Below are 22,165 nucleotides of genomic sequence, written 5' to 3' on the forward strand. Positions count from 1 at the left end.
CCTTCCTGAAGATAAATCCAAGGAAGGCAACGGGCCCAGATGGCATCCCAGAACGGGTTCTCCGGGCCTGTGCAAGTGAGCTAGCTGGATTGTTTGCTGACATCTTCAGCTGCTCCTTGCTTCAGTCTAAAATCCCCTCATGTTTTAAGAAGGCAACGATAATCCCAGTGCCGAAGAAGAGCAAATGGCATGCCTGAATGACTATCGACCTGTGGCTCTGACATCAATTGCTATGAAGTGCTTCGAGCGATTGGTTATGGCACACATCAACCACAGCCTACCGGTCAACCTCGACGCTTTGCAATTCGCCTACCGGAGCAACAGGTCAATGGCAGATGCCATCTCTCTGGCCCTACATTCCTCCTTAGAACACCTGGAGAATAAAGACGCATACGTAAGGCTCCTTTTCATTGACTACAGCTCTGCCTTTAATACCATCATTCCAAATAAACTGATTCCTAAGCTCCGGAACCTGGGACTTAGCACTCAGATCTGCAGCTGAATCTTCAATTTCCTCACAGACAGGACCCAGGCTGTAAAAATAGGGGACAAGCTCTCCTCTACAATCACTCTGAGCACCGGTGCCCCACAAGGCTGTGTACTCAGCCCCCTGCTGTACTCACTGTACACCCATGATTGTGTAGCCAAGTTTCCATCAAACTCAATATACAAGTTTGCTGATGACACAACAATTGTAGGCCGTATCTCAGGTAATAATGAGTTTGAGTACAGAGAGGAAATTAAGAACCTGGTGGCATGGTGTGAAGACAATAACCTATCCCTCAATGTCAGCAGGACGAAGGAATTGGTTGTTGACTTTAGAAGGAGTAGCAGACCGCACGACCCAATTTACATCAGTGGTGCGCAAGTGGAACAGGTCAAAAGCTTTAAGTTTCTCGGGGTCAATATCACAAATGACCTGACTTGGTCCAGCCAAGCAGAGTCCACTGCCAAGAAGGCCCACCAGCGCCTTTACTTCCTGAGAAAACTACAGAAATTTGGCCTGTCCCCTAAAATCCTCACTAATTTTTATAGATGCACCGTAGAAAGCATTCTTCTAGGGTGCATCACAACCTGGTACGGAAGTTGTCCTGTCCAAGACTGGAAGAAGCTGCAGAAGATCGTGAACATGGCGCAGCACATCACACAAACCAACCTTCCGTCCTTGGGCTCACTTTACACCGCACGCTGTCGGAGCAGTGCTGCCAGGATAATCAAGGACACGACCCATCCAGCCAACACACTTTTTGTCCCTCTTCCCTCTGGGAGAAGTCTCAGGAGCTTGAAGACTCGTATGGCCAGATTTGGGAACAGCTTCTTTCCAACTGTGATAAGACTGCTGAACGGATCCTGACCCGGATATGGGCCGAACCCTCCAAATATCCGGACCAGCCTCTCGGTTTTTTTGCACTACCTTACTTTCCATTTTTCTATTTTCTATTTATGATGTATAATTTTAATTTTTAATATTTACTATCGATTTGTAATCCAGGGAGTGGGAAGTGCAGAATCAAATATCGCTGTGATGATTGTACGTTCTAGTATCAATTGTTTGGCAACAATAAAGTATACCCTCATCTATATGCCTGGTCACCTCCTCAAAGAACTCTATCAGGCTGTAAGACACAATCTGCTCTTCACAAAGCCCTGCTGACTGTCCCTGATCATACCACGATTCTCTAAATGCCCAGAGATCCTATCTCTAAGAATCTTTTCCAACAGCTTTCCCACACCCGGACTATCCCTATTACCTTTTTTGAACAAGGGCACATTCGCCTCCCTCCAATCTTCTGGTATCATTTCCATGGACAATGAGAACATAAGGATCCTAGCCAGAGGCTCAACAATCTCTTCCCTCGCCTCGTGGAGCAGCTTGGGGAATATTCCGTCAGGCCCCGAAGACTTATCCGTCCTAATGTATCTTAACAACTCCAACACCTCCTCTCCCTTAATATCAACATGCTCCAGAACATCAACCTCACTCATATTGTCCTCACCGTCATCAAGTTCCCTCTCATTGGTGAATACCGAACAGAAGTATTCATTGAGGACCTCGCTCACTCCACAGCCTCCAGGCTTATATAGATAAGCCGACTAGAGAAGATGCTGTACTTGATCTGGTATTGGGAAATAAACCTGGTCAGGTGTTAGATATCTCAGTGGGAGAACATTTTGGAGATAGTGATCACAACTCTATCTCCTTTACCATAGCACTGGAGAGGGATAGGACCAGACAAATTGGGAAAACATCTAATTGGGGTAGAGAGAAATATGATGCTATTAGGCAGGAACTTGGGAACATAAACTGGGAGCAGACATCCTCAAGGAAATGCACGGCAAAAATGTGGCAAATATCCAGGGAACATCAGCATAAATATGTTCCATTGAGGCAGAGAAAGGACGGTAAGGTAAAGAACTATGATGTACAAAGGATGTAGAAAATCTAGTTAAGAAGAAAAGCTTTTGAAGGGTTCAAGAAACTAGGTACTGTTAGAACTCTAGAAAATTACAAGGGTGCCAAGAAGCAGTTCAAGAACAAAATTAGGAGAGCTGGAAGGAGCCATGAAAAGGCCTTGGCAAGCAGGATTAAGGAAAACCACAAGGCATTCTACAAGTATGTGAAGAGCAAGAAGATGAGCCGTGTGAGATAGCGGAATACTTAATGAATACTTTGTTTCAGTATTCATCAGTGTGAAGGGCCTTGGCAATTGTGGGGATGAGTTACAGCGGCCTGAAACGCTTGAGTGTATAGATATTAAGAAAGATGATGTGTTGGAGCTTTTGGAAGGTTATTAAGTTAGATAAGTCTCCAGGACTGGATGAGATATACCCCAGGCTACTGTGGGAAGCGAGGGAGGTGTTTGCTGAGCCTTTGGGGATGATCTTTACATTATCAATAGGAACAGAAGTACCAGAGGATTGGAAGATAGCAATCGTTGTTCCCTTGTTCAAGAAAGGGAGGAGAGATAACCCAGGAAATTATAGACCAGTGAGTATTACCTCAGTGGTGGGCAAGTTAGTGGAGAAGATCCTGACAGGCAAGATTTATGAGCATTCAGAGAGACATAATCTGATTAGGGATAGTCATTGTTGCTTTGTCAAGGGCAGGTTATGCATTACAAACCTGACTTTAACAAAGTAACAAAACACATTGATGAAGGTAGAGCAGTCGATGTAGTGTATATGGATTTCAGTAAGGCATTTGATAAGGTTCCCCTTGTGAGGCTCATTGAGAAAGTAAAGAGGCATGGGATCCAAGGACACCTTGCTTTCTGGATCCCAGAATTGACTTGCCCTCAGAAGGCAAAGGGTGGTTGTGGATGGTTCATATTCTGCATAGCAGATGATGACTACTGGTGTTCACAGGGATCCTTTCTGGGACCCCTCCTCTTTGTGATTTTTATAAATGACCTGGATGAGGAAGTAGAAGGGTGGGTTAATAAGTTTGCTGATGACACAAAAGTTGTGGGTGTTGTGGATAGTCTGGAGGCTTATCAGAGGTTAAAGCATGATATTGATAGCATGCAGAACTGGGCTGAGAAGTGGCAGATGGCGTTCAACCCAAATAAGTGTGAAGTGGTTCATTTCAGTAGGTTAAACCTGAAGACAGAATATAATATTAATGGTAAGACTCCTGGCAGTGTGGAGGATCAGCGAGGTCTTGGGGCCCATGTCCATAGGACACTCAAAGCTGCTACGCAGGTTGACAGTGTTGTTAAGAAGGTATATGGTGTGATGGCCTTCATCAACTGTGGGATTGATTTCAAGAGCCGTGAGGTAATGTTACAGCTATACCAGACCTTGGTTAGACCTCACTTGGGTACTGTGTTCAGTTCTGGTCATCTCATTACAGGAAGGATGTGGATACTATAGAGAGAGTGCAGAGGAGATTTACAAGGATGTTACCTGGATTGGAGAGCATTCCTTATGAGAATAGGTTGAGTGAACTTGGCCTTTTCTCCTTGGAGTGACAGAGGATGAGAGGTAACCTAATAGAGGTGTATAAGATGATGAGAGACATTGATGATGTGGATAGCCAGAGTCTTTTTCCCAGAGCTGAAATGGCTAACATAAGGGGGCACAGTTTTAAGATGCATGAAAGTAGGTACAAGGGGGATGTCAGAGGCAAGTTTTTCCACACAGAGAGTGGTGGGTGCATGGAATGCACTGCCAGTGAAGGTGGTACAGGCAGATACAATATGGCCTTTTAAGAGACTCTTAGGTACATGGAGCTTAGAAAAATAGGGGGTAATGCGGTAGGGAAATTCCAGGCAGTTTCTAGAGTAGGTTACATGGTCGGCACAACATTTCTATGTTTTTTATGTACTGCACTTTCCCTGTAACTGTAACATTATATTCTGCATTCTGTATTGCTTTTTCTTCAATGCTCTTATGGTCTACCTGAATGGCAAAGCTTTTCCACTGCATCTCAGTACACGTGTCAATAATAACACAGCTAACAGTTCTATGACATCTAGTACAATGATGTCTAGATCCAATTCCTCATCTAGTCTTCCTGGTCTCTCAGTAATAAAAATATTCTGAATTGGCCAAAGAGTAGGAGAGTGTTAAATTTCAGAGAACAAGCCAATTGTTCCATATATTAAAAACAGCACACACATTAAAACTGCAACAGAGCCTATAATTTTCCATTACTACCCCATTTTTAATTTCTAAACATATTTCTACACAAGCAGCCGTGATTAGATAACCTCAATCATTTGTGCTCAGAAAGACAGTGACATCACTTTTTATTAAACATGCATATCATTATTCTCAGTATTGTACATGCTTGTCAAAGAAGCCATTGTGATTTTACGTCAATTCAATACTACAATGCATATTTTTTACATTCTATACTTTTAATTCAAGGAAGAAACAAATGAAGGTCTTTTCATGAAAATAAATTCCCACAGAAACGTACAAGGATATGTTACTTCCCACTTACGTCCAATATTAAATTCCAGAACAGGATGTAAGAATGTTGCGGAGAACAGTTAAATCTGGCTTGATATTTAGGTGACAACTTATCTAAGACTTATTTTTCGTCAATGGGAACTCTTAAATGAAACTGATCCATCAAGATGAGGACCAACTGTGCTTAATTGTGAAATTATTTTTCAAGTCCAATCCATGACATTCACTAACATCTACTGGAAACTAGCTGCTTTTTACAGGGAAGTTCACAAGCTAAAAACAGTGTTTAGCTTCAGATTCATCACATGTACATTGATACATCCACTCAGTAGCCATTTCATTAGTTGCACCAGTATGCCTGCTCGTTAATACAAACATCTAATCAACCCATAGTGTGGCAGCAGCAACTCAATGTATAAAAGCATAGACATGGTCAAGAAGTTTAGTTGCTGTTCAGACCAAACATCAGAATGGGGAAGAAATATGATCTAAGCGACTTTGACCGTGGATTGATTTGTTACTGCCAGACAGAGTGGTTTGAGTATCTCGGAAACGGCAAATCTCCTGGGATTTTCACACAAAACAGTCTCTAGAGCTTAGAAAGAATAGTGCGATAAACAAAATCATTCAGTGAGCAGCAATTCTGTGGACAAAAATGCCTTGTTAATGAGAAACAATGAGGAGAATGGCCAGACTGGTTCAAGCTAACAGGAAGGTGACACTAACTCAAAGAACCATGTGTTACAACAGTGGTGTGCAGAAGAGCATCTCTAACACACAACGTTGAAGTAAATGGGCTACAGCAGCAGAAGACCACTTTATACAGGAGGTATCTAATTAAGTGGCCACTTAATGCACAGTGAAATGCATTGCTTACATTAACAACCATCACAACCCAAGGAAGAGCTCAGCCAGAATCATTCTCCTTTACGTTCAAGTATGGGATAACAGCATCAACAATTGAAAAATGTAGCCGCCATGCCATACTTTGACATGGTATGGACTAATTTATATATTTCTCAAATCAAATCCCATGCTTTTCTGATACCACATAGAGATGATTCTCTTCAGCTGGGGAGATAGGTTGGACAAAAGTAAACATTCTTATCTGCTCAAACTAAATAAATAAAGCAAGAACTGGCAGAAGTCAGAAAGCATATTAACTGGCATATTTATACTGAAAGGTAGCAAGACTTTAAAATACAATAAAAAGGTAATGTATGCATACAGAATTCTGTAATCCCATACCGCATTACTAGTCCAATACTGCTGTCATTTTTCCTGATTGAAAGCAGTTCAAGCTGTTCACATTCAGTATAACTTCAATAATTCAACAGAAATTCTGAAGGTCAGGCATCTGGCTCACTCATTAGTCCAGAATTTAAGCCAGGGAATGCACAGTGCAAGTGGGGTGCACAGCCAGAACAGATGGCCAGATGCGGGACCGGCGTTCAGACTGTGGGCTGGTTGAGTGGCCAGTGCTGTAGCGTGCAATACCAGGGATCAGGAATGCGGGTACATTTGTGGCTGGTGCTGGGATCCAGAGTACTGTATATGTACTGTTCCATTTAAACTCTTCAGGTTAATCATAAAATTAATTGTACCACAATATAACATGTAAAAACAAAGTGAAATGAAAGCGCGTTTAGGTATTAATAAGAGTAACATCTAAAAGCCTGGAAAATCTAGTAGCCCGGCATTATCTGGCATATTTAAGATTTTGGTGATCAGGATAAAATAGCAGTTTCAAGGTATTGACTTATTAGTCTTGATCACTATTTACCCTCCACATTTACAAACTCAAATCCCTCATTACTTTACTTCCAGCAACACACATAAAAGTTGCTGGTGAACGCAGCAGGCCAGGCAGCATCTCTAGGAAGAGGTGCAGTCGACGTTTCAGGCCCAGACCCTTCGTCAGGACTTCTTCCTTCAGTTAGTCCTGACGAAGGGTCTCGACCTGAAGCATCGACTGCACCTCTTCCTAGAGATGCTGCCTGGCCTACTGCGTTCACCAGCAACTTTTATGTGTGTTGCTTGAATTTCCAGCATCTGCAGAATTCTTGTTGTTTACTTTACTTCCATCTGCTTAGCAAACGTAACCTTGAAAGCTGAGGCAGCTTTTCTTTCTAACGCTGGAATACAGCAGCCATGTGTAGTACATAGTCTTTTAACCTCTATGCCATATTTCTTGTATTTAATGTTTTAATCACATTCTCTCAATCCTACCTCTCTACTTTTTGATAGTAGATCTACAGAAGAGTAAATTCCATTTGCTGCTAACAACCATCTCTCAACCTTTATTTACTCTGAACATGTTTACAAATATTTTCCTATAAGATACTCAAACAAGAGAAAATCTGCAGATGCTGGAAATCCAAGCAACACACACAAAATGCTGGAGGAACTCAGCAGGCCAGGAAGCATCTATGGAAAAGAGTAAACAGTTGATATTTCAGGCTGAGACCCTTCATCATGAACACATTATCGACTGTTCACTGTTTTCCATAGATGCTGCCTGGCCTGGCGAATTCCTTCAGCATTGTGTATGTGTTTTTCCTGTAAGATATTGCCTGATAGTGAAGTAAAATTGCTTCAAGACTTGGTTTGAGTTTACAACTTCTCTGGTAACATCCAATTAAATTACTCAAAACGCATTCTGAAGCTCAATTTTTATTTCAGAAATACCTGTCCAAAAGTGCACATAATACTCCAAATTAAGTGCTTTTATACAGATAGTTTTATAAAGCTTTTATACAGCCATTCTGTCTAACCTCTATGCATATTGTAGAATATTTATTTTAAAAAGCAATTTAATTAATTTGATGTGGTGGCTTCAATGTAAAGTATTACCGCAGCAAAATGCCACAATTGCAAAACAAATCTTACCAAAGCCATTATAGGTGGAAATATAGTATATCCTGAACATTCCAGAACAATATCTGATGAGATTAACCACATCCTCCACTTTTCTGCACTGCTCCAATATTATTGAGCCAAGTGGGACCAAACATATCTGATTCCACTTTTATTTACGAGTCGCTCGCAATGGCTTCTCTTTCCATGCTCACAAGTGCCCCTGGGCAACCCCCAAGAATCTATCTTTGTGCTTGATTCTCCCACCATGTATCACCCTTTGGCGACAGTATTTGAAAATACAGCACAAGTATGCACACACACTGATGGCAAGTGGTACATCTCACCAAGTCTCACTATCGCCTTCACCGCCTCAAACTGTCTTTCTGCTTATCCAACAACTCTCTCAGGAATCTGACAGCAGCTGAGGAAGTCATTCATAAACTGACCCCAAATAAACACATCTTTCATCACCAAGATCACCGTTTTCTGTCTTTGGTTTATGACCCAGCCACGCTCTTGCCACAGCCTCTCTGCTATTCAAACCCTCACCAACTCATCTCATCAACTTTAGATTTGAGCATTCAGTGCAAGTGAAAATGAAAAACACTGCAGATGCTGGAAACCTAAAATAAAAACAGAAAATGCTGGAAATACTCAGCAGGTCAGCACTCTTCATAAAAAGAGTCTTTGATGAAAAATGTTGTCTTCATCCCTCCATTCCTCTTCCCATAGATGTGCCCTGATCTGTTGGCTATTTCTAGCATTTTGTTTCAATTAGGTTAACTATTTGAAAGCACACCAGAGCAACCCTCATTCTATGCTCCCCGAATCAGCAACTCATATTCTAATTTAGACCACACCATTCACCTTTTACCCTTGTACTTGCAAACCTGGATAGACCTCAACTGAGAAATACAGAATTTTAAAATTTACAATATAATTTTCAAATTCCTCCATGGTCTCAATCATATACATACTTAATGATTCTGAGGCCTACAATTATCCAAGGTATCAAAGTTCAGATTAAACTTATTATTAGTACAAATGTACATATGATTCCTTAAGGTTGTTATAACCAGGGCAAGCTCCCTCTACCTATTAAATGCTCCCAATGGCATGCAACTGAAATGGCCTCTGACAACCAAGTCCAGCTCCTGGTCTTCATGTGGCTTAGCTACTAAGCCTGTCAGAACCACTTTTACTGACAGGAGAAGGGGCAAAGGTGGGTTACTGGTGCCTTGAAACCAGTCGCTTTGGGCAGATGAGGCTCATCAGCTGTGGTTGGCAGCTCATCTAGAAGACGGAAAACTCTGATCTCAAGCCTCCGCTGCCTTAGCAGCTATACCCACTCTCAAGGAAGGCCTTGGGAATAAACCCTGAGGAAAAAATACAGAGAGCAGTCCCTAAGGCAATCCTACATTGAGTTCAATGCTAACTGGCAACTCCTGCAAAGCTGCTGGTACCAAACTGTATCGGTCTCTGCCATTCCTTTGGGTTCATCAGGTGCATGGAGAGGGGGAGCTTGCTACATGGGCAACAGCATGCTCTCCATATCGTACTGCCCAGGCTTGCGCATCTAGACAGCTAAGACTCAATATCCTTGGTCAACTCTGACCGACAGAGGCCCTCACTTCTCACTCACAAAGTACATAAAGATTACCATATTCTACCCAAGATACATTTTCTTGCAGGCATTCACAGTAGACCAACGAAATACAAAGCAAAACTACAAAGACAAGCAAACAATATGTAAAAGGCCGCAAACGGTGCAAACAAACAAACAAATAGAGAATATGAGTTGGAGAGTCATTGAAATTGACTCCATTGGTCAAGGTCAAAAGGAATACATCGCAGCACCTGCAGAATGCTCTTGAAATGTTCTACTTTATCAATAGCACCACACAAATACTTTTGTAAATTTTCTGTAGGGCAGGAAGAGTTTAAGCAAAAGAAGGTATTTATAAAAGGTATGATAATAAGATTTCAATGATTAATAGCAATTTTGACCACCTTACCTGATGCAGGCACAACTTATAGACTTTTCCTCCTGTCACATCGCATGGAGGTTGGTCCTTTGAAGCTGATCCATCCAATACAAAGGCGTATAAAGCAAACAGTGAAGAACACATTTCCTCCTGTAAAATATGCATCAGGCAAACATAATAAGGAAGCAAAAACATACTGTTAGCTGTCTGTCTGAGTAATCTAGTCAGTCTATTGAGCGGCCTAGATATAGTGGACACGGAGAGGATGTTTCTAATAGTAGCAGAGTCTAAGACCAGAGGGCACGGCCTCTGAAAAGAAGGAAGCCCCTTTACAACAAAGATGAGGGGAAATTTCTTTAATCAGAGGGTGATGAATCTGTGTGATTCATTGCTACAGACGTGGAGGCCAGGTCATTGGGCTTATTTAAAGCGGAGGTTGATAGGCTCCTAATTAGCAAGGGTGTCAAAGGTTACGAGGAGAAGGAAGGAGAATGGGGTTGAGAGCAAATAATTAATCAGCCATGATCAAATAGCAGACCATACTTGATGGACCGAGCAGCCTATTTCTGCCTCTACAGTGCCTATAGAAAATATTCACTCCTCTTGGAAGTTTTCATGTTTTATTGTTTTACAACATTGAATTACAGTGGACTATTTTGGCTTTTTGAAGAAACACTGATCAGCAGAAAAAGACTTTCGTGTCAAAGTGAAAACAGGTCTCTACAAAATGATCTAAATAAACTACAAATGAATGACTAGAGGAGTGCCACAGGGACTGGTGCTGATGACAAAGTGGTTAACTGGATCAGCAAATTTGCAGATGACACCAAGACTGGGGGCTGTAGTGGACATATCGTGGCTTGCAGAAGGATCTGGATCAGCTGGGAAAAAATGGGCTGAAAAGCTGCAGATGGAATTTAATGCAGACAAGTGTGAGGTTTTGCACTTTGGTAGGACCAGCCAGGGTAGATCTTGCACAGTGAATGGTAGGGCACTAAGGAGTGTGGGAGAGCAAAGGGATCTGGGAATACAGGTCCATAATTCATTGAAAGTGGCATCACAGGTAAACAGGGTCTGTTTCTGTGCTGTACTTTTGTGACTCTCAAACAAAAATAACTTCAGATCACTACTACACATTGTAGAAAGCTTGTTCTATGTCTCCAACATAACCTTCCTATTCTACTCCAGACCTCTATTTATGAAATAACCATTCACCACAGTTCTGTTCCTAAGGCAAATTTATCCTATTATCAAAAATTCAATCAAGTTATGTACACATGATACCACTTCAACAAATTCATTCTCACTCTCCTTTAAATTGCTACTTGCTCAAATACTATCTAACTGTCCAAACATCAATTAATTTTGCCCCTGAACATAATTTCTTGTAGCCTTCACACCACCAAAATAAAACCAGATTGGCCTTCTGATGTTGTATTTATCTTTACATCACTTTTTAATAAAGGATGGAGATATTAGCAATTCTCTGGAACCATCCGAGGAGAATTGGATGCCTACAGCCAGTAGCAATGTAGTTTTAGCATTACTTTCTTCGGTAATCAAGAATACAACAGTAGCAATGTAATTTTAGCATTACTTCCTTCGGCAATCAAGAATATACATCATCCAGATCCCTATGACTTATCTACATTAAAATAAGCACATTTCTGACCTCCATTTTCATCTTACCCAGTACTTGAACCAACTGATCTTTTACTGTTACTTTGACAGCTGCAGTATCTTCCTCAGTAAAGACAATTGAAAAGTACTCATTTATTATTGTTATTACCATATGTCTTCTACGTTCGTGCTTGAAACTCATTGTTCATCGTTCCTAAATAACACTTCCCTTTTCATCCACTTTATTTATTTGTACATCTTTAAATAAACTAGCTACTTACTCATATATTATTGCTATGCTGTTGGTTTTCTTAAATAGTCTCATCCTCTCCAATTTTTCTGCATTTGATCTGAATTGCAGTTGCAATTTCAATCCTTTCACACACCCCTCTTTTGACATCCAGAAGATGACTCTCCATCTTTTTCCATTGTTAATTTGAACTCTGTGATACTATTCCTCAATTTTTCTCCCACAGACTCTTGCTCCACTGGATCGTATTTTCTACAACCAGATCCTGGAATGACTCTTTTCTATGCGGACTGGAAACGTATTGATAAAGCTCTCCCATGCACAATTTCCCCCAACCCATTCCTCCTTTACCCGATTACTGCTGTTATTTTTATCAGGACAGTTGAAATCGCCATTATAACTTTTTAAATTTGTGGATAAATTCACTTTTCTATCCAATTCTGCCTTAGTAAAACCTGTCCAAGACCAAAAGAAGCTGCAGAAGATCGTGAACACGACGCAGCACATCACACAAACCAATCTTCCGTCCTTGGACTCACTTTACACCGCACACTGTCGGAGCAGTGCTGCCAAGATCAAGAACACAACCCACCTGCTCCCGGTTTTTTTGCACTACCTTACTTTCCATTTTTCTATTTTCTATTTAAGATTTATAATTTAATTTTTTAATATTTACTTAATTTTTACTATTTTTAGTATTTAATATTTGTAATCCCAGGAGCAGGAAGTGCAGAATCAAATATCACTGTGATGATTGTACGTTCTAGTATCAATTGTTTGGTGACAATAAAGTATAAAGTTAGTAGAATAGTATAGAATTCTGACTATAGTATAGAATAATACTGTAGTACAGTTTCTCCATTATTTCTTAAAGCTAGCCATATCATCTCTGTCCTTGATTCAAGAACATCCTGTCTCTTTGTCACCACACTACCCTTCTGAATCAACGCTGCAAGATCTCAAATTTCCTGAATTCAATGTACTTAGGTATATTTAATAGTCAGTTTCAAATTTCTTTGACCATCATAACACCTTTTTGATATTTTCACCTGCAACTTACCCATCTTATTTATAGTATTATGCATATTTTATATATTCATCTCTGTAAAAATCCCATATTCCCTCTTGCTATGAACCTATTCAAAATGTATTGTGTCCAACTCTTGTAGAATCTGGATAGATAGAGCATACGTGTGTGATGTTTTATAAGTCGCTCCTTCCAATAACATATTTAAATGTTCATCCAACCTGGGAAAGTTGCATACAGAATAACTGATGTGCTAATTGGAAAAAAAAAAGCATGCAGTAGACAAAGCTAAGCAATCCCCAAACCCATAGTTCAGATCAAATCTCAGAAGAACTATCTCATTTATTAATGAATGGTGATGAGCAATTAGATAGTAAAGAGGAGGATCAGGCTCCCAGAACATCTCCAATATTCAGAAAGAGGTGACAATTGAAACAGTGGCTCTCTGGTTATTATTTTCTGAAATTCAGTAGATTCTGAAATGATTGCTGTAAATCAGAAGGTTGCAAATCTGACCCCCATTTTGCAAGGGCAGATAAAGAGAGAGAGGAGCACAGAAAACTACCGACCAGATGCTCATAGCTAGAAAAACGCTAATAATTATAATGACGGAAGGATGTGCTATCAATGGCACTAAACAATAATATGATTTAGCAAAATCAAAATGGATTTATGAAAGAGGAAACCTGCTTGACCAATCTATTCAAGATGTTGAGGAAGCATCTAGTAGAGTATATGGGGTGGATATCAAGTGGGTGTGATGTCTTTGGATTTTCAAGTTTTCAGTACAGTTCCACATTGGATGCAGATGTACTTAATAGTAAAACAGAGTCAGGACAAAGGATTCCTTCTTCAGTTGGCAGGTAGTGAGCAGTGGAATACCATTAGTTAGAATCCAAATTATTCAGTATCTAGCAACCAAGGCATTGGTTGCCAGGATCAAATGCAACATTTCCAACTTTGCCAATGACATGAAATTAAGTGAGAATGCAAGTAGTAAATAGGATGTAAAGGGGGTGCAAGAGGCCTGGACATTACCCTTCTCCCCTCTTTCATCAGGCAAAAGATACAAAAGCCTGAAAGCATGTAACACCATGCTCAAGGACTGCTTCTATCCCACTATTATCACATTCTTGAACGGACCTCTTGTATAAGATTAACTCTTGACCTCACAATCTTCCTCATTATGATCTTGCACTTTACCATTCTCCTGCACTGCACACTTCTGTTAATTTTTACACTTTATTATTCATTGTTATTGTTTTACCTTCTTCTAACTCAATGTATTGTGTAACGATTTGAAGTATATAAACAGTGTTATGTTCGATATCGAGGGAAAGTGCAGAGAACACACCCACAGGCCAGCATGCAGGATATTCAACTGAACTTCATTGACAGAACTGCTTGTACAATATGTGATCTCCTCCCACGTGCAAGTGGCTAACTGAGTGGCATTGGATTAGCCCATTAACTACCATAAGATTGTATGCCAGACAAGCTTTTGACTGTATCTAGGTACATGCGGCAAGAATAAACCAATACTAATATGGATAAGCCAAGGAAGTGAACAGCAATATGGGAGATGGAGTACAATGAGGAAATAAGCTGGGGTAGCCAACCTAATAAAGAAAGAACAAATGAGTATTTTTGCATAGTTTAAGAGTGGAAAGCGTTGTTGTTTCAAGGAAACTCTGAAAGTGACTCCCACACTTGAAACCTCTTCCACTGAGAAGGACGAGGGCAGCAGATGTTTGGGAACACCAGTACGGCTTTCCGGTCCCCTTATCATCCTGATTTGAAAATGTATAATTGGTTATTCATTGCATTATAATCCTGGAATTTCCAAGCCAAAATGGACTATAACAGATTCAAGAAAGCAGCTCACCATTGCATTCTCAAGGGCAATCAAGGATATAGCATTAAATGCTGGCCATGCCAATTAAGTACATTTCCTGAGAGAGAGAGAAAAAAAAACTAGGCTATGTGTAGCACGTTCTATGATATGTACCATCTTCAAAATTCAATTGTCTATTATCGAATACAGGAATCATTTTTAATTCTACATTTGAACTTTTATTAGTCTTTTTATACTTAACTCTTGGACAAGTAGATATGAACTCTGCAAAGGTCAATGTTAAGAATGACATTTCCCCAAGAGTCTGCACAATAGTAAATTAAATCTAACTACTTGAGTTTTTTGGCAATATTCATCACATAGATGTGATGTGCTGGCCAAATTGTGAGAGCCAGAGTTGAGATTCAGTGCATTCAAACAGAATTCAGGAAGCCAGTTAAAAATTTCCCTTTATAGCCAGCTAGAGGGTTGTAAATTTAGTTGGCTCCATCTTAAAAAGTACCCAGCATATTTTCAAGGAGTGGTGTCTCAGAAAGGCAGCGTCCATTATTAAGGACCTCCAGCACCCAGGGCATGCCCTTTTTCTCACTGTTACCATCAGGTAGTAGATACAGAAGCCTGAAGGCACACACTCAGCAATTCAGGAACAGCTTCTTCCCCTCTGTCATCATATTCCAAAATGGACATTGAACCCTTGAACGCTACCTCACTTTTTTTTTTATTATATATTATTTCTGTTTTTTTGCACATTTTTAATCTATTCAATATACCTATACTGTAATTGATTTATTTATTATATTTTTTTTTCCTTCTATATTACACATGGCATTGAACTGCTGCTGCAAAGTTAACAAATTTCACAACACATGCCAGTGATAATAAACCTGATTCTGATAGAGAATGTAAAGATAACCAAACTGTTTGTAGGCCAGATGACTCAAGACTATTAGACATGGACAAGAACGTTTCTGTAATGAATTAGCTTTCCAATTTCAAACACAAAATATACCGCAATTGCTCTATCCAACCTAAAACATAGTTAGAAAATCGTGCTTTTTTAAAAAAAATCACAGAGGACTTAAACCACTTAATTTGATTTTTAAGAAAACATCAATAATTTTAATTAATAACTATTTAGATTTGCTAATATTTAATTTCAAATATTTAATCCTTTGTAATTTACTTCAATGATTTTGAAATGAAGTAAAACAAGTGGTGTAAGAGGAAAAAGTCAACATCTTGATCTATTAAACAATACCTACAAAAGTATCTTGTCTAATTCTTATTTCTCAGACATCTATGAAACTTTTTTTTTAAATAGTTGTACAGATTAGCTATACTGTTGTGTAAGAATTAGGTTGAAATTGCACTGATTAAAAAGTGCTTTTTAAAATTTAGAAATTTTGAAGAAATGAACAAATAAATCACCCAATTTCTCTCAAAGCTGAAAGTGCCTTGATTTATCTTTATTTAGTCAGGTTATCAAGGCTCTCCCTTTAAATTTTCTGAAGGACATAAAAAGTGAATGGTACATTAATACCCTTTTAATATTAATCTTTGAATTTCATTAATTTTTATTTTAAGTTGAAGAATCAATTAAAAAAAACAAACTTTCCATCATCTGAGATGTCCAAAATATTATAGCATCACATCCAAAGAACTTGATAATTATTAAAGCCAACATAATAGATAGACCTGATATAATAACACTTTTCATGGCAGCAACTGTAAAACTAAACATCATTAACTTCAGTCAGATTTTAAAATATTTTTCTTCATGATCAATGGATTAATTTATAAGTACTACTTTGAACGTTAATTCAGCAGTCTTACCACAATGAATCAACTTGAATTCAATAAATAATGCAATAATCATTTTCAAAATGAAATATGGGAGATTTCAGAGGTTTCATAAAACAGGAAAATTATTGGTTTTAATTAAAATTAGCCTTTGTGCATTCTAAAGCACGGAATATGGATGTGGGGGGGTGGGGAAGAGGTAGAATGAAACAGAGGGATAAGCTAAAATGGCCAAAGTTTCTAGCTTTCTGTACTTTATATACAGATTGTCCTAGGTTAATAAATCAATTTCGATTTTACGGACACCTATGTTGATTTTGTCCATAAATCAGAAAATATTAAAATTCACTTGATATAACCATATCTCTGCAGTATCAAAACGAATGGCATCAAAAGCACATAATATTGACAAGAAATAACAGTTACTGGGGAGGTGGGGGGCTTATTCTGCCATTTGTAGGATTGTAACTATATACAGTACATCAGACTTTTGGATTTAATAATGTGAAAGCTTTTTCGCTTGCAGGGAATGTCAAAAAGTCATGTGTACTTAACCCAGGGATAGCCTGTACAAATATAATTTACCTTGGAGTCACTTGGATGAAATGGGATGTCACATGACATTAGCAAGTTTCTCAGTTCAGCTTCATTGTAGGAGTTGAGCTCCTCAGGTTTGAAAGCTTCATCATGCAACAGTCTTATCAATGCTCTTGGATTTCCTATTGAAAGCAATAATGACATGTAATTCATTGCAGAATAAGTGCACAAATTTTCCAATGATCTAGATCAAGTGAAACATTAAGAGCAAACTTGCAAATAGAATATTTATTTAAATATTTTATAAAAATTTGATCAGTTATGAGAGTAATGAGGGAAAAACAATCTTTTTAACCAATGCTACAAATCAGATGGACAGTGAGGAGCTACATATTTCATACCATTAATGTGTAGGCCTTCACTATTTCAGTAGTAATTGATAAAACTCAATACACTTTGCCAAAGACTTTCCAGAAAATAGATTTTCAATTGTTTTCATCAATTATTCATGTTGGCAATAATTATCAGCCTTGCAGAATTTACAATGTACTGCATTCTATTAAGTGTGTCTTTTGTGAATTTCAAACCTATTTGTGGAATCTGCTGGTAAGTGTAATGATGTCGGTGAAAAATGCTGGAGGATTAAAGAAAAGTGGAAATAGGCAAAGAAAAAAAAAGGTTCCCATGATGAAAAGAGAAAATGAAGATTTGTCAAAGTAATAACTAAGCCTACTACTGAAGCCAGAAGTCACTTATAATTGTTATGATTGCTTATTCTGAATTAGTTGCACTTTATAAAAACAAAGTTATTTTGCCAAACAATAATGCAAAAGAATTGTCTCCAGATAGTTGAAAAATAAAATTGCAAGCATCAAGTCCTAATGGTGTACAAGACTAGTAATGATGCATCACTGAAAATATTATAATCAAACCTTTATTACCAAGCAAAAACTTTAGCCAAGTACTGAGAATTAAAAACTTGATTATAATTACAGTGGATACAGTGGATTCTGGTTAATAGGGACACCTGCTTATTTTGGACAACTCAAAGAACAGTAACTAATCTACAGAAAATATTCGGTCAACACACATCAAAGTTGCTGGTGAACGCAGCAGGCCAGGCAGCATCTGTAGGAAGAGGTGCAGTCGACGTTTCAGGCCGAGGCCCTTCGTCAGGACTAACTGAAGGAAGAGTGAGGGTGAGTAAGGGATTTGAAAGTTGGAGGGGGAGGGGGAGATCCAAAATGATAGGAGAAGACAGGAGGGGGAGGGATAGAGCCAAGAGCTGGACAGGTGATAGGCAAAAGGGGATACGAGAGGATCATGGGACAGGAGGTCCTGGAAGAAAGACAAGGGGTGGGGGGGGGAACCAGAGGATGGGCAAGAGGTATATTCAGAGGGACAGAGGGAGAAAAAGGAGAGTGAGAGAAAGAATGTGTGCATAAAAATAAGTAACAGATGGGGTACGAGGGGGAGGTGGGGCCTTAGCGGAAGTTAGATAAGTCGATGTTCATGCCATCAGGTTGGAGGCTACCCAGACGGAATATAAGGTGTTATTCCTCCAACCTGAGTGTGGCTTCATCTTTACAGTAGAGGAGGCCATGGATAGACATGTCAGAATGGGAATGGGATGAGGAATTAAAATGTGTGGCCACTGGGAGATCCTGCTTTCTCTGGCGGACAGAGCGTAGATGTTCAGCAAAGCGGTCTCCCAGTCTGTGTCGGGTCTCGCTAATATATAAAAGGCCATATCGGGAGCACCGGACACAGTATATCACCCCAGTCGACTCACAGGTGAAGTGTTGCCTCACCTGGAAGGACTGTTTGGGGCCCTGAATGGTGGTAAGGGAGGAAGTGTAAGGGCATGTGTAGCACTTGTTCCGCTTACACGGATAAGTGCCAGGAGGGAGATCAGTGGGGAGGGATGGGGGGGACAAATGGACAAGGGAGTTGCGTAGGGAGCGATCCCTGCGGAATGCAGAGAGAGGGGGGGGAAGGAAAGATGTGCTTAGTGGTGGGATCCCGTTGGAGGTGGCGGAAGTTACGGAGAATACTATGTTGGACCCGGAGGCTGGTGGGGTGGTAGGTGAGGACGAGGGGAATCCTATTCCTAGTGGGGTGGCGGGAGGATGGAGTGAAAGCAGATGTACGTGAAATGGGGGAGATGCGTTTAAGAGCAGAGAATGATAGTGGAGGAAGGGAAGCCCCTTTCTTTAAAAAAGGAAGACATCTCCCTCGTCCTAGAATGAAAAGCCTCATCCTGAGAGCAGATGCGGCGGAGACGGAGGAATTGCGAGAAGGGGATAGCGTTTTTGCAAGAGACAGGGTGAGAAGAGGAATAGTCCAGATAGCTGAGAGAGTCAGTAGGCTTATAGTAGACATCAGTGGATAAGCTGTCTCCAGAGACTGAGACAGAAAGATCTAGAAAGGGGAGGGAGGTGTCGGAAATGGACCAGGTAAGCTTGAGGGCAGGGTGAAAGTTGGAGGCAAAGTTAATAAAGTCAACGAGTTCTGCATGTGTGCAGGAAGCAGCACCAATGCAGTCGTCAATGTTGCGAAAGAAAAGTGGGGGACAGATACCAGAATAGGCACGGAACATAGATTGTTCCACAAAGCCAACAAAAAGGCAGGCATAGCTAGGACCCATACGGGTGCCCATAGCTACACCTTTAGTTTGGAGGAAGTGGGAGGAGCCAAAGGAGAAATTATTAAGAGTAAGGACTAATTCCGCTAGACGGAGCAGAGTGGTGGTAGAGGGGAACTGATTAGGTCTGGAATCCAAAAGGAAGCGTAGAGCTTTGAGACCTTCCTGATGGGGGATGGAAGTATATAAGGACTGGACATCCATGGTGAAAATAAAGCGGTGGGGGCCAGGGAACTTAAAATCATCGAAAAGTTTAAGGGCGTGAGAAGTGTCACGAACATAGGTAGGAAAGGATTGAACAAGGGGGGGGATAAAACTGTGTCGAGGTATGCAGAAATGAGTTCGGTGGGGCAGCAGCAAGCTGAGACAATAGCTCTGCCAGGGCAGGCAGGTTTGTGGATCTTGGGTAGGAGGTAGAAACGGGAAGTGCGGGGTGTGGGAACTATAAGGTTGGTAGCAGTGGATGGGAGATCCCCTGAGTGGATAAAGTCGGTGATGGTGTGGGAGACAATGGCCTGGTGCTCCTTAGTGGGGTCACGTTCGAGGGGTAAATAAGAGGAGGTATCCGCGAGTTGTCGCTGTGCCTCGGCAAGGTAGAGGTCAGTACGCCAGACTACATCAGCACCCCCCTTATCGGCGGGTTTAATAATAAGGTTAGGATTAGTGTGGAGGGAGTGGAGAGCAGAGCGTTCTGAAGGAGTGAGGTTGGAATGGGGACAAGGTGCGGTGAAGTCGAGACGGTTGATGTCCCGTCAGCAATTAGCAATAAAGAGATCAGAAGACCAGAGCGGGATGTCCATGAAGAAGAGGAGGGTTGAAGACGGGAGAAGGGGTCATCAGTGGGGGTGGAAGAGTCCTTGCCGAAGAAGTAGGCTCGGAGACGGAGAAGGCGGAAGAAAAGTTCCGCATCATGGCGAACAAGGAACTCGCTGAGGTGTGGGCGAAGGGGGACAAACGTGAGGCCCTTACTGAGAACAGAGCGTTCTGCCTCCGACAGTTGAAGGTCGGAGGGGATGGTAAAGACCCGGCACGGATGAGAGCTGGGATCAGAGGGGGGAGGGGGGAGGCTGGGTGTGTCAATGGAGAGGGGAGGGTTGGGTGAGAGGAAGATGGAGCCTCTGAGGGCCCAGGAGTTGACGGTGGGATCTGAGGGAGACAGGATTGCGGAGTGGTGGTGGGGGAAGGGGAGATGGGAGTCACAACAGCAGCACATAAAGACCCGGTCTGGAGTTCAAGGCTGGCGTCACAGTTGGTGGTTGCGCAATCGCTGTGAAGGTGTCCATGGTCGTTGCTGGAGTCCGGGTTTTGAATATGCCCTGAGGTGTTGGAGCCGGCGAGATCAATGGCAAGAAAATATTCGGTATTACTTTCATTTATTTGGGTCACTATACCACTTAATGGGAGCAGGAGATTGTTGTTTAACAATCTCTAACTAGCATCAGCTGTGAGCACTTGTGTGGCCATAGGACACCACACTATCTTCAGAGTGAACAGTTTTAAATAGTGGTAGTTGTATGCACTTGTGTTCAGAAAGCCGTGATTTTTGACACTGATGGTTGGTGAGAAATAAGCAGTAAGGACAATTAAGAATTGTTTTGCTCACTGTGGTTTCAAGTATTCAATCTTGGAGATGCCAGAAAACAACCAGGAGTAAAAATGAAACAATTTCCCTACTTCAGCAAGTTAGGAGTATGAAGAATTTGAAGGTATCAACAATCATTTTAAATGTTACAATGAAAACGAAGATTTGGAGGATGCAGTCATCAAAAGCATTGTATGAAGACAGTTTATTATCTACACTGATTTTATTCATTTACAGTGTACACTGGATTAATTATTCCACCGATAACTATCAGGAACTATAACAGTTTTATAGTACTGGAGTAGTATTTTTAGTGCTCTGATTTATTCTGTATTTCATTTAAATACATTATTTATTACTCAGTAAAATGGTAGTTTGTCTTTTTTTTTAAAATACCTTTTTAACTATTTCCATGAAACTTTGGCTCATTGGGGGTAACAGCTTATTTGGCCAAAATGTACAGGTCCTGATGTGTCCCCGATTAACAAGAATTGACTGTGTAACTAAAATGAACTGTGGGTGTACAAATTATTCTCCTGATGTTTAGTCTCCTCCCATGAAAGAAACTGAACTACTAGTTAGCGCCTTATCCTTTACTAAGGTCAGAAACTTATGCATAGAAACAGCAGACTCAGACCTATACAGAACTCAAATATCTTACCAACAACTGGCTGTGACTGAGAGTTTTTATCTTTCTCACTATTAACCACCACAGGTCCTCTCAGAAGTGGTGGAATAAATGGAGCGATTATGGAGGCATCAAATTTTTGTGATTGGAATACTAGATGGAAACACTGCTTGTTCGATAGCTTCGTTCTCCATTGTAGACCAAAAATCTTCAACGTTCACTTCATCTGAGGTAAGGAAATCAGGGCCAGGTAAACTGGAAGAGAGGTCAGGGAAAGAATGAAAGCGGATCAAAATGTAACTGAGTATATTACTACATTAACTCTGAATGCTGTGCATTCTCAGCATGCTGCTTTAAATGGCTAGATCATGCTGTGGTATGTCAGCTACATCCACCCTAGGTAAGTGCAGATATGATCAGACAGCAGATTAAAATACTGGGGGGGGGGGGGGGGGGGGAGG

General features: G+C 40.6%; 1 protein-coding gene across 1 annotated transcript in view; it reads right to left on the bottom strand.

Annotated features, from left to right (window-relative positions):
• Positions 1-22,165, bottom strand: part of LOC140200543 (HMG domain-containing protein 3-like) — a 98,599-nt gene that overhangs the window by 4,493 nt on the left and 71,941 nt on the right. Inside the window, 4 exon segments of the mRNA XM_072264027.1 lie at positions 9,792-9,911; positions 16,899-17,032; positions 21,738-21,843; positions 21,845-22,089. Coding sequence (XP_072120128.1) covers positions 9,792-9,911; positions 16,899-17,032; positions 21,738-21,843; positions 21,845-22,089 — 605 coding nt within the window.

The sequence above is a fragment of the Mobula birostris genome, chromosome 7 (assembly GCF_030028105.1).
Source record: "Mobula birostris isolate sMobBir1 chromosome 7, sMobBir1.hap1, whole genome shotgun sequence".
NCBI classification, from domain to species: domain Eukaryota; kingdom Metazoa; phylum Chordata; class Chondrichthyes; order Myliobatiformes; family Myliobatidae; genus Mobula; species Mobula birostris.